This window comes from Diceros bicornis, chromosome 12, assembly GCF_020826845.1.
Source record: "Diceros bicornis minor isolate mBicDic1 chromosome 12, mDicBic1.mat.cur, whole genome shotgun sequence".
In the NCBI taxonomy this organism is placed as follows: Eukaryota; Metazoa; Chordata; class Mammalia; order Perissodactyla; family Rhinocerotidae; genus Diceros; species Diceros bicornis.
In genome coordinates, this window is record NC_080751.1 from 58,200,088 (window position 1) to 58,213,443 (window position 13,356).

Here is a 13,356-nt window from a genome sequence, read left to right on the forward strand (position 1 = left end):
ATGTTAGAGAGGATGTGGAGAAAAGGGAACCCTCATACAGGTGGGAATGTAAACTGGTACAGCCACTATGGAACAGTATGGAGATTCCTCAAAAAATTAAGAATAGAACTACCACATAATCCAACTATTCCATCTCTGGGTATTTATCCAAAGAACACGAAAACACTAACTTGAAAAGATATATGCACCCCTATGTTAACTGCAGCATTATTCACAATAGCCAAGACTTGGAAACAACCTAAGTGTCCATCAATGGATAAATGGATAAAGAAGATGTGGTATATGTACACAATGGAATACTACTCAGCCATAAAAAAAGATGAAATCTTGCCATTTGCGACAACATGGATGGACCTTGAGGGTATTACGTTAAGCAAAATTTAAGCAAAATAAGTCAGATGCAGAAAGCCAAATACGGCATGATTTCACTCATATGTGGAAGATAAAACAACAACAACAACAACCAAATGCATAGACACAGAGAATAAACTAGTGGTTACCAGAGGGGAAGGGGAGTGGGGGAAGGACAAAAGGGGTAACGGTGACATGTATATGGTGACGGATGGCAACTAGACTTGGGGTGGTGAACACGATGTAGTCTACGCAGAAATTGAAATATAATGATGTACACCTGATATGTACATAATGTTATAAACCAACGTTACCTCAATAAAAATTAATTAAAAGAAAAAGTTCAAGGTAAATCTTTGGGTATTTGTTCATTCAATTTCCACATGGTGAGGGAGGAAAAATAAAAAATAAATAAAAATAAAATTTAAAAAATAAAATACCTTTTATATAACTAAACTATCATGTTGCCCTAATTTTTTTAGTATAAATTTTATTTCAAAAGATTCCTACCTATTGTGACTGAACCAAGGAGAACAAAATTTTGGGTCTGGTTTGGATGTAACAAGTAGTAAATGGTAGAAAATGGGAGAAGAGCTGACAGTCAGGAAAAAGAGCTGAGGAAATCTTAGAGGGCAGATCCCCTCTGGCCAGTTTCCCTCATCTTGTAAGGGCACAATCTGTCCCTCGAAAGTGGGGTCCAGAGTGTCACAATCTGCTCCCTTCCTGAGTTTCTTCACTCGAGACCCCCGTGCCGAAGGGCGCCCCGTCTGTGCCACAGTGCCGAGCCCAGAGGCAACCCCATTTCTTCTGCCTCCTCTTTGTCACTCCCTTCTTTGGCCGCTGCCTCCTCCACCCTAGGGAACCTGTCTGAGAGGGAGGGTTTTGTCAAAGGTTCGGATTCTGGAACCAGTGCTTGCTATCTGCAGGTGTTGCAAAATTCTGCCATCCCAGCCCTGCTCCCCCCGTCTCTGCTCACCAGACCCTGCTTTTCATTCCTTTCATTCTCCTGGCTGAGCTTCGAGGAATGAAACTGCCTTTCAAAAATAGTCTGACTTAGGTTGGTGGTCTTTTTCTCTTTATCAGGCAGATATTTCTTTTCTGCACAGATAAGCTTTTCAGGACTGCAAAGAGAAAAAAATCATCTCAACTCAATACAAACAGAAGTGTATCATTCAATAATTGTCTGAAAAATAGTTTAGCAAACTCAATACTCACTTTATGAAAAGGAAAGACTGATTAGACATCACTTGGTGGCTGTCTACCAATCAGTCTGCCCACCCACATCCCTGCTGGCACAAGCCTCAGGCAGGCAGTGTCATGTGACGCTTCTCCGGCTGTGGCTGAGACACCTGGTCCAGAGCCTCCATCCCTAGAGCTGTAACTGGGACAGAGGGGCTTCCAGGCAGCCCTGGAGTACTCAAGCCAGAAAGTCAGGCAGGACTGGAGCGTCCATTCTCCAGCACATGCACAAGCAAGCAGACAAGGCCAGCGTGCAGAGAGAGGGAAAGGAGGCAGGGTCACAAAGAGAAGCTATGAGGAAAGCTGCATCGTCCCAGAGAGGACAGGACTGGCCTCTTCTTGGACCCGCAAGCGGCCTGGCTACCTTCCTGATTGCTGTGGTCTGAATGTTTGTGTCTCCCCAAATTCATACGCTGAAACCTAACCCCCAATGTGATAGTATGAGACGGTGGGGCCTTTGGGAGGTGATTAGGTCATGGGGGCAGAGCCCTCACGAATGGGATTAGTGCCCTTATAAAAGAGACCCCAGAGAGCTCCCTCGTCCCTTCCACCATGTGAGGACACAGCAAGAAGGTGCCGTGTAAGAATCAGGATGCGGGTCCTCAGGAGACACGGAATCTGCTGTCACCTTGATCTTGGACTTCCCAGCCTCCAGGACTGTGAGAATAAATTTCTGTTGTTTATAAGCCTCCCAGTCTCTGGAATTCCATTATAGCAGCCTGAACGGACTGAGACACTGACCATGAATTCCATGACAGACGGGTGCTGTCTAAGATACCTCAGCCCCCTCCCTTTTTTTTTCCTTGAGAAGGAGTCTGCTTTTTGTAATAAAACTGTCTCTGACTGACATAGCCAGCTTGCTCTTAAGTCCTTTTCTTACTTCATTGAACAGCCAGGTGAGGCCTCTCAGAGGATTCCCCAGGGCTGCTCCATTCCTGCCCTGAGAAGCCAAGGCCCATCTAGGGAAATAAGCCTTCTTCATTCCTCCATCCATTCATTCATTCGACAAGCACTTACGCATCATCTACTACATTCCAGCTAAGTGCTGGGAACACGGAGATAAATAAGACGCATTCCATCACTCAAGGGGCTTGCTGCGGTGGGAAAAGGCACATGGGAGTGTAGAGGTATATCATCACGTGATAACTCCCTCTCTCACCTGGACTGGGACGGCCAGCAATAAACAGGAGCAAAGGCATGAAACAACCTGGCAGGTCAGGGAGTTGTAAACATGCATACTTAACCCAGAGATTTTTGTAGTTTATTTAGATTTCTCTTCTTTATGGTGAGGAGATTTTTTAGATGAAGCCAGAAAGGGTGGCAGGGCCCAAAGGCACCTTATGTGCTATGTCAAGGAGTTTGGACTTTATTATAAGGGTTATGGGAAGGTACTGAAGTGTTTTCAGTTGGGGAAGGCCGATCGCTTCAAAAAGATTCCTTGGGCTGCTAGATGGAGAGTCCACTGCAGGAGACCAGACTAATGGGAAGAACATTATTTAAGGAGCTGTGACCACAAAGACTGATGAGCTAGAGAGGGGAGATAAAAAATAAAGCAAAATAAAGCCTTTGTCTTGCTGGGGCATAAGGAGTTATATAATTATTGATATTTAAATAAAAATGTTTGTTAAAATTGATAAACCATAAAACCAGAAATAGAACATAAAAATTCCAAATTCACTATGGAAAACAGAAACAAAGTAGCATCATTTTTTCCAGCAAAACTCAGGATGGGGGATAAAAAGGAAACATCAAGAGAACATGACAGTACTTCTATTTTTGTGCAGGATATAAAAGTTTGCACAACGGGGCCGGCCCGGTGGCGCAAGCGGTTAAGTGCGCGCGCTCCGCTGCGGCGGCCCGGGGTTCGCTGGTTCGGATCCCGGGCGCGCACCGACGCACTGCTTGGTAAGCCATGCTGTGGCGGCGTCCCATATAAAGTGGAGGAAGATAGGCACAGATGTTAGCCCAGGGCCGTCTTCCTCAGCAAAAAAAGAGGAGAATTGGCGGATGTTAGCTCAGGGCTGATCTCCTCACAAAAAAAAAAAAAAAAAAAAAAAAAAAGTTTGCACAGGCCAACACTCCTGCTACAACAAGAAAACATCAGAAACTTTATTGAAAAAAAAAATCATAATTTTAAAGTCACTGGATAGCTGTGGAAACAATTCCAGAGAGGAGACAGCCCTTCCGGAATGAGTTGGAATCTCTGGCTATTTTCTCCCCTGGGAGGATTTGCCAACCTCAGGTACCAGGGTAGTAGAGACTGATTACTCCATGCTCCCAGCATATCTTTGGTGGAATTTTCTTCCTGGGCCTGGTTGCTGTCCTGGCAGGTGGGTAGTTAACCTTGTTTCTCATCTCCCTCCCCCTAGTGGGCAAGTCAAGCAGTGCATTGGAATAGGTTCCTTGGTGAGGTGAGGGGTGGAGACCCTCCAGGCCCTGAGTACAAGACAGCCTTCCCCAAAACCCAATAAAATGCTAGAACTATAAAAATAAAACAATTTGAAAATAAGAACTCAATGAGTGGGTTTAACAACAGATTATTAGATACAACTGAAGAGATTATCAGTAAAATATCTATAATCACATATGGAAAGACAAAAAAGGATGGAAAATACACAAGAAAAGGTCAAAGACAGCAAGGATACAGTAAGAAAATCTAAAATATGTTTAACTGGAATACCAGTAAGAGAGGAGAGAGAGAATATGGCAGAGGTAACAATCAAAAAGAAAATGACTGAGAACTTTCCAGAACTGATTAAAGACCTCACTTTACAGATACAAGACCCATGAATTCTAAGTAGGATAAATAAAAAGAAATCCACATCTAGAAACATCATGTAAAACTACAGAAAATCAATGACAATAAGGAAATCTTAAAAGCATCCAGAGAAAAAGACAATTATCTTCAAAAGAACAACAGGAAGACTGGCAGCTGACTTAACTAAAAAAGTAAAAGACAGTGAGATATATGTTGAAAGAAAATAACTGCCAACCTAACATTCTTAATCCTGTGAAATGTCCTTTAAGAATGAAGGTAGGGGCTGGCCTAGTGGTGTAGTGGTGAAGTTCTCGTGCTCTGCTTCGGCGGCCCGGGGTTTGCAGGTTCGGATTCCGGGCGTGGACTTACGCAGCACTTATCAGGCCGTGCTGTGGCAGCGTCCCATACATAAAGTAGAGGTAGATGGGCACAGATGTTAGCCCACGGCCAATCTTCCTCACCAAAAAAAAAAAAAAAAAAAGAATGAAGATAAAATCTGGAAAAGGCTACATACTGTGTGATTCCAACTATATGACATTCTGCAAAAGGCAAAGCTGTGGAGACAGTCAGAAGATCGGTCAGTCAGTCGGTGCATCTGTACCTGCGTTTCCTACGAGTCCTACTTCTCCCAGGGCTCACAGAGGCTTTGTGCCACGCTTTCGGAGTCACACTGTGTAGAGTGAAAGCGAACTGGGGCAATTTGCCATACAGCCTGGCCTTCTCTATTTCTTTAAATTCTTTTAAGGTATATCGTTTTCCTAGAGGAAGATAAAAAATATAAATCAACACTCTTAAAGTCAAGTCCAGCCACTCCTGAGGTAGGAAATCATTTTACAATTAGAAGTCTCTAAAAATAAAGCCCAGCGTCACCATGTACCTGTCTTGTATTGAAAAACAGCTCTCTTCTCTTCATCCGTCTCTTGCTGTCTTCTAAACAGAGGGTCACAAAATGGAGGGACTGTAACCTACAAGAAAGATGGCTCTCTGAGGATCCAGGTGCAGTTTGTATTAAGCTTTTTAAATCTGTGTGAAGCGTTCAGCTACGGCTTTGCTGTACACAAAGCAGCCGAGAATAAGCACCCATGAATAACGTCAATCCATAGAGCAGGGGAAGGGTAAAAGTCACCTGCCTTACACTAGGACATTTCACTGAGCCGTAAGTGGCTGAATGGAGGGAGGGCCGCCCAAATAGAAGGGACAGACTTCTATTCAGAGTTCTGCAGTATCATTGCATCAGTCACTAAATATTAGCTGACACTACTACATGCTGCATCCTGGTGAGGTCCTGTCTGCAGGGATCTCTCAGTCTAGAACAGACAAGTCACATACAACGACAATCTAGTCATGAGAGGCATCAGCTTAGGATGCTTTAGGAGCACGAGGCAGCACTCCTAAGCAGCCTGAGAGGAAGAGATCTCCTGGGGGAGCCGACAATCAGTCTTTAAGGGCCTGTGAGAACAGGAGGGCAGGTGAACCTCAGTATGGACGAGTGTCAAGGGGCTGGGGTACAGAGGTTGTGGATAAAGGCCCCTCCTGATTATAGGCTTTAGACAGAGATGTTTTCCCCTTCTTTACTTCCTCCACACGCTTGACCCAAAGCTGGTCCCCGAAGTACACTTTGGGCAGACTGAATAAGCGAGGCAGCATAATGACTGCCTGACATGCTACTCAGCGAGTCACAGCCAAAAGAACCTTCTTGTCTTCATAACAACGATCTGCTTTGGTTTTCTGGGAGAAGCAAAATAAACCACTTCTCTCCTCAGAGCCACACACATTTTTTTTAATGAAAAGTAATATCAGATGGCTACTTCCACTACACAGGAGTAAAAACTGAAACCCACATCTCAAAATTTTAACTTATGTCTTGGCAGGTTTAAAATGTTAAGACTCATTACAAGCTCAACGACTGGCTCTCTGGGCAGCCTTTCCCGCCATCCCTCCTTCTACCTCCCGCAGAAAGGAGCTCAGCCTCCTGCACCCACTGCTCCCTGCACTGATTCTCTGACACACGCATCATACCCCACTGCACTCGCTGTCCACGTGTCTTCCTCTCCCTTCTAGGCTTCCAATTTGCTGAATGTGAGTGGATGAACGAATGAACAAACGAACAAATTATCACACACGCACACCTTGTTCACAATGTAAATTCCCCAGTAGTCGAAATGACTTTGGGTTCCTATTCTAAAACTCAAGGGAAATGCTTCTGTGGATTTATTTTTATGAATACAGAGTAACTACAAGGTTTCTAAAATGATTAGGTTTTCCCCATCCCCAGAGCTTCTAAGAAAAAATAAATAAAAGTAAGAAACTTACTTACCTTTCCACAATTAGGGTCCTTTTTCATCATATAAAAAGGATTGTATACTTCAGGATCATAAAAGTCTCCAATCATTCCCTTTGGGGGAAAAAAAAAAGTACACCTAAGAGTAAATCACTACATACAAACATGTTTAGCAAGATTCAAAAAAGCCAAATACTTTATTCCATTTTTATATAAAATCATAGATTCGAAGGGTTAGAAAACACCTCAGAAGTAATTTAGATTGCGGTGAGAGTTCACCACCTTCTGGGAGAAGTAATCATCCAGCTTTAGTCTGATGTCATCAACCACCCTTAGTTGGAGAACTTTCTGCTCCATCAGGCAGACTCTCTTTTGGTCATTCTAACAACCAGGAAGTTGTCCTTAGACTGAGTTGAAATCTGCCACATGCAGATACTAGTTCTCTCCCCTGAAGCAACACAAAATACATCTACCCATTATCCACGTCAGCCTTCTAAATATTTAAAGGTTTCATTCCCCCTCATGTTTTCTCCTCGTTGGGCTAAATACCCCATATTTCTTTCCACTTTTCCTCCTCTAAAGTGTTGTCAAGCCTCCAACCTCTTCTGAAGGTTCTACAACTGGTGAATGTCCCCTCTACAGTGGGAATGGGAGTGAGGAGATGACGACAGGATGGACAGGGTGGACTCTGATACTTTCCACTCTAAGCGCAGCCTCTCTCAATACAGCCTAAAAGCTCGAATGGTTCTTGGAAGCCAGCTTACGTGGTTGACTCACACTGAATTCACTGTCATTTAAAATCACTCAGACTTCAACACACGGCTTTTCTAAGGCATGGCTTCCCCACCCTATACTTGTATGATAACATTTCTGGGCACAACTGTAAGACTTTTCACTTTAGTTTCAAAGAGACCTGGCTTTGACCTTGAGCTCTTCCTCTAGGGCATTTAGGAAGAAGTATTTAATGTACATATCTAGAAATCTTGCTCAGTAAATATACTTAAATGCTCTAACATTCCAGTCAAACTCCTCTGGATCTCTAGTAAATATCTGGAAATTTAAGGGGGCCTAAATTTCAAAAGAGGGTTCTGACTTCAAAGTTAAAACAGAAAAATCTTCAAAAGTGGCAGCCAAAATTCTGTTGTTGTTTTGTAAAGCCAAACAGAAGAGCAGAGAGTAGAAACTGGTGGTCCCTATACCTAACGGTCGGCTAACTCAACAGCCACAGAATCCCCTTCTCCGTTGCCTACTTCCTACTACAGAGATCGGAAAGCCACACCTCTCTTTCCTGGCCCTGCTTCTAGCTAGCATTTGCGATGTGACCCAGTCATGGCTGATGAGACCTACGGGGAAATCTGCCAGGAGCTTCTGGGGATCTTTGCTTCCTGATCAAAGGATCAGGTGTTAAGAAAAGGGTCCCCTAGCACCATTCCTTACCCCTTCTTCCTGCCTTGAACACAGACCTAACGTCTGGAGCTGTAAGCAACCAAATGTGCTTACAAATTTGAGGGTGATGGGGATAAACTGAAAATATTAAGGATAGCAGAATAGAACAATAGGAAAAAACCTGGGTGATTAATGACATTGTTATGCTGCCAGAACCCACTGTGAGACCACCTACCCCTCAATTTCTTGTTAAATAAACAATAAATGTCCTTGTGGTTTACGTCACTGTTATTCTCTTAACATTCACCTAAAAGCATTCCTGATAAATCTAGTTCCAAATCAACACTTCTATTCCCTCCACTTGAAACTCTAGGTTTAAAAATGCAGTAGGCTGTATTATGGTTCCATGAATTCACCTTAAATAGAAAAATAAGCTTGGGACTGTTTGCACAACCAATGAAAATGTTGGCCCAACTCTTCAAATTATACTTTATTTAAAAAAGTATTCTTAGTACCGTTTTATTCATGTGCTTTAAAAAATATTCAAAATTCTCTTGTTTCGTTTTTTCCAACCCTCTATATGAAATTACTTTTTCCATAATTCTCTGCTGAAGAGGCTCTGCAACATTTTCAATCCATTTTTTATGTAACATCTCTTTTCTTCTTTCCTTAAAAATATCCAGATGCTGAAAATACATATCCAATTTCTAATGAAGTGATACAAACAAGAAAAACAAATTATTAAGAAGTTTTCCACTTACTGTCATTTGAATACAAGGAAAAAACACTTGTTCCCACTCCTAAGCACTCAGGATGTTTGGGTTGCAAAGTCCTAGCATAAGATGACTGAAGAAAAGAATAAAGTTCAGAAAGAGAACCTGAGAGCACAGAGCAGGAAGAACCAAGAAAAGTTCTCAACTGTGCCTTCACATTAAACTGCAACAGAACCACGCCCAACTGATGAAACTCTTCTTTCTGAGGATTTCAAAGTGTTCCCTGGTCACCATTCCGTATCTCTAGCCTTCATCATCAGTCAAGTCTGTGCCAACACTGGTAGAGTAGAACGAGCACTAGACTTGCTTCATCACAGCTGTCTCTGAATCTACAGATTCATAGGAGGGTAATCTCACCTACCTCTTTTGACACTCAAATGAGAATTTATGTAAACTTCCTTTATAAATTATAAATCACAATACAAATGTTAAAGTGTTATTACAACACCAAATTTCAATCCTTCTCATTGAAATTAAAACCCCCTTAAGTTTATTAATTCCATAGTGACTATCAGTACTGCTTGGTCATTACCCTTAAATACTAATTCATTTCCATTGGGTTTATATATCTCCATTGCAACGTGGGAACATATCAGAAAGAGGTAAGTTTTAGTTGGAAAGAATTTCTATTCAGTACCAGGACAAAGAGGGGGAGCAGTGACAACAATCTCTCAGATTCCCTAAAGATAGATCTGGGAATCCCAACCTCTTAGTGATCCTGTAAGGAGACAGCACAATCTCAGATCTACGTAGCATAAACTAGTCAACCAGAGGAGGCTCATTCTCTCAGCAAAGTGAATCTCTTTGACAGTAACATCCTCTTGGCCACACTGCTCTGCATTACCCTCACTCACCCAGAACACACTTAGAATCCACAGTCTGTAGCCAACTCTTACCTTCACAACGTAATTTTCTCTAAATAATATAGCGTGTACAGCTTCGTCAATGTCTTCTCTAGCTAATGCCTGAAATTATAGAATTGAATACTAGGATGTAAATTCTGAAAAAACAAACAAGAATGACAAAATTCAGTGTTTTTTACCAATAGTTTTAGTGTAAATCTAATGTCTGTACCTCAAAGCATATTTTTTAACTTTTTATTATGGAAATTTTCAAACACAATTCTGCATGAACCCATCACCCACGTTCAACAATTATCAACTCAGAGTCAATCTTATGTCATCTGAGTCTCTACTTACTCCCCTGCTCCCCACCCCCGCAAATTACTTTGAAACAAATCTCTTACATCATACCATTAAATCATATTTTTAAAGTACCAAGAAAGCTTACTAATTCAAGGGATCCTCTATAAAGTGAATCCTCTTTTCAGGCATTCACTAGGTATGTTTTAAAGGTTCCCTTGAAGTTTCCTAACTTCTGCCAGGTCTCTTTATTTATTATTTTTTTTAAGATTTTATTTATTTATTTTTTTCCCCCCAAAGCCCCAGTAGATAGTTGTATGTCATAGCTGCACATCCTTCTAGTTGCTGTATGTGGGACGCGGCCTCAGCATGGCCGGAGAAGCGGTGCGCACCCGGGATCCGAACCCCAGGCCGCCAGCAGCGGAGCGCGCGCACTTAACCGCTAAGCCACAGGGCCGGCCCCAGGTCTCTTTATAAGTCAAAATTTCTTTATAAGTCAAAACTACAGAAAGTTCAATTTAGTTCAACTGGTCCAGAGTCACAGAGCCAGTTAGTGGCAGCTCCTGGCCAAGGACCAAGATTGTCTAACATCTAGAGACTTGCCGTTTCCATTATGAGTGTCGGTAAATCTGATGCACTTAAATCCTCACTTTAGGGCTTTTCATTTGGATCACTATGAACTCATCTTCCAGTTTTTGTTCTTATAGGACTAAGTAAGAACAAATCACAAGGCAATGAAAATCCAGTATCTGGAAGAGAAATGCTATTACCTAAAAGGATTATCTAGGGCAAAATGATACAGGTTCTTAAAACTGTGTTATTCAATCTCTGGCTCTTCTTTAGGTTCCGCCACAATGAGTGCCTCAAAACAAACTAAACCCCAAACTCAAACACCAAATCTGTGAATAAGAGAAATCTCAAAAAAGAGTTGTATTTTTACCCACATTATTTAACAGCTTCACATGAAATCTAAAACGATATTCAGACAGCTACTCGGTTCTTCTCCAAAATAAAACTCTCTTGATAATATAAACAGAATCTTGCTTTAAAGCCTTCTTACACTTATTTTAAGATGGCAATTGAAAAATCATGTAAAACAAACGTTTCCCACTGAAACTACAATACAAATTAAGAGTAAATTAATCTATTTATTTGGAGAAGTAGAAACATACACTTTGACAAATATTTGGGGAAATCACATTTTTTTAAGCCATCCTATTAACATTACTAGCAAATGTTATATATACTATTGGTCATGTGTCAGATTTTCAAGCCATGTTTTTTTCCTTTAAGAAAATAAACAGTTTTTGTCTTTGATGGCTCCTTTTTCACGATTTTACCAGAAAATATAGAAAGATGTTAATGATTTCTAGCAGCAGTTTTGAAATCCACAGCTTTCTGTGCACACACACATAAATATTATGCGTCTCACTACACTTACTGCCACCACGGTAAAAGGGACAAAATAAAGGAAATATCCAAGAGCTTTTCTTTACAGTGAGGCAAAGTATAGAATCATATAAAATAATGAAACTTTCTTGATGAGGAGATCATTGCTTTAGCAGGCCGGGATAAGTAACAGGCCAGCCCAGACTTGGCATCTCCTGCAGGACCGGCTCTGGACAGCTGTGTTCACCCCCACCCTCCGGCTGGCCACAGGGAACACTCGAACCACACTCTTGGCCAAACGTGATCCCTGGCCATTCCCATTCAACGAACTCTGTTTGAAATCGAGGATGAAGGAGCTAAAATTTCCCTGGATTAGGGTGAAACTGTGCCTTATACCCACAAGGTTAACGTGGGAAACAAAATCACCGAAGTTTCTGAGCTTGCCTTGCAGGACCGCAGGACCGCTGATAAGAAAGGAACTTGCTAACAGCCCCCTGCCTGACTAAGCATCTTGCAGGAACACTGAGAAGCTAAAATGACTGGCTGTAAACTTTAGACATCAAAGACTGAAAATCCACTGCATGCAACACACAAAACAGACAGTCACGCCTGTGCGAAGGACTCTTAGAACTTCAGCTCCTAAGGCCACATACTCGTCCTCCCCTACCTAAAACCCCAAATAAAAACTCTTGCTTGTAGCTTTTTGGGGAGTTCGGGATTACAGCGTTAGCTGCCCGATCTCCTTGCTCAGCGCTTTGCAATACAATTCCTACTTTCTTCCACTACACCTGGTGTGAGAGATTGGCTTGCTGCGACGGGTGAGTGAACTCACTTCAGGTTAGATATCATTTTGAGCGCCTAGTCTACGCCAGGCGCTGGTCTAGTTCTGGGGAACACGACTGTGATTAAGACAAAACAGTTCCTAATCTCAAGGGCTTTATATCCCACCGACAAAACAACGCCCCCAAATGCCACATTATTTTACCTCCATTAAAGCAACTGACTCGGGCTCGGGCCATTCTTTTAGTTTCTCTGGCCTGAAATGTTCATCCCAGCGCGCCGTTTTCGCGGCGGCCATGGGCACCGAACCCTGGGAGGAGAGTCGGTCGAGGAGACTAGGACGGCGTCGCGGTTGAAGCAGCAGGGCCTTGGGGCTCAGAGAGCGGTGTGAATCCTCGCTCTGCCCCTGAGCAGTGTCGGTGAGTAAAACCAACCAAAAAGAACCTCTCGGCGCCCCGGGCCTCCGTTTGAAAAGGGGGCGCGGTCCTCCCCCGGGTTGCCGCGAGGGCCTCGTCAGTAACGCCCCGGGGTCCGCCGGCCGGGGCCAGACGTCGGTCCCGGCCGCACCGCGAGGGCGCCCGGCTCCGGCCTGCGACGGGGGGCCGCGACCCCCGAGTCCCACGGGCTCCCGGCCCACCTCCGCCGAGGGGCTGCCCCGGCCGGCCGCGCTGCCCACCTCGGGCTCCCGGGGCGTCCCGGGCGGCGCAGGGCCGAGGCCGGGATGATTATTCCCGGAGGGGAAAGGATGCGTCCTTTAAAAACCAATTCAAGCGCTGTGTTTACACCAGAGCCCCCCATCCCTTTCTCCTGCGGCCGAGGAGGGAGGTCAGAGAGGAGGAGGGCCCGGCTCCGCGCCCCGCCCGCCGTCCCCCGGTCCCTCCACCCGCGCACGTGGGCCTTCAACAGCCCAACCCAACACCGCCCTGCTATTTTTTAATAAACTGAGGTCATGTAAGTTAATACTAGAGAGAATTTACCATTTATCTGCATGAGCTAGGGCGCCAACTAGAAGAGAGGAATGATTTTTAGTGCCCCTTTGCCTGAGGACAACAAAATGCTGCCCTACCACGTCTTCCTGTGACAAGGAGCCACACCCAACAGGAGCCAGAGGGTGATATGCGTAATCAGAATCAGCAAATGGGTAATCATACTCAAAAGTGAATTTCTGAATTTTCTAGACTGTTGGGAGAACCTGGGAAGTATATGTAGGTGTGGATTTTAAGAGTGCCTGACCACAGGGAACACACTTTAATTTAG

General features: G+C 43.5%; 1 protein-coding gene across 1 annotated transcript; it reads right to left on the reverse strand.

Annotated features, from left to right (window-relative positions):
* Nucleotides 1–1,267: 1,267 nt before the first annotated feature.
* Nucleotides 1,268–12,572, reverse strand: FAM228A (family with sequence similarity 228 member A). The gene is made up of 5 exons (XM_058550712.1): nt 12,305–12,572; nt 9,685–9,753; nt 5,226–5,313; nt 4,950–5,106; nt 1,268–1,472 (listed from the first exon to the last, which is right to left on the reverse strand). Exons 1-5 carry the CDS (start codon nt 12,395–12,397, stop codon nt 1,268–1,270), a joined length of 612 nt encoding a protein of 203 aa, XP_058406695.1. The 5' UTR covers nt 12,398–12,572.
* Nucleotides 12,573–13,356: the final 784 nt, after the last annotated feature.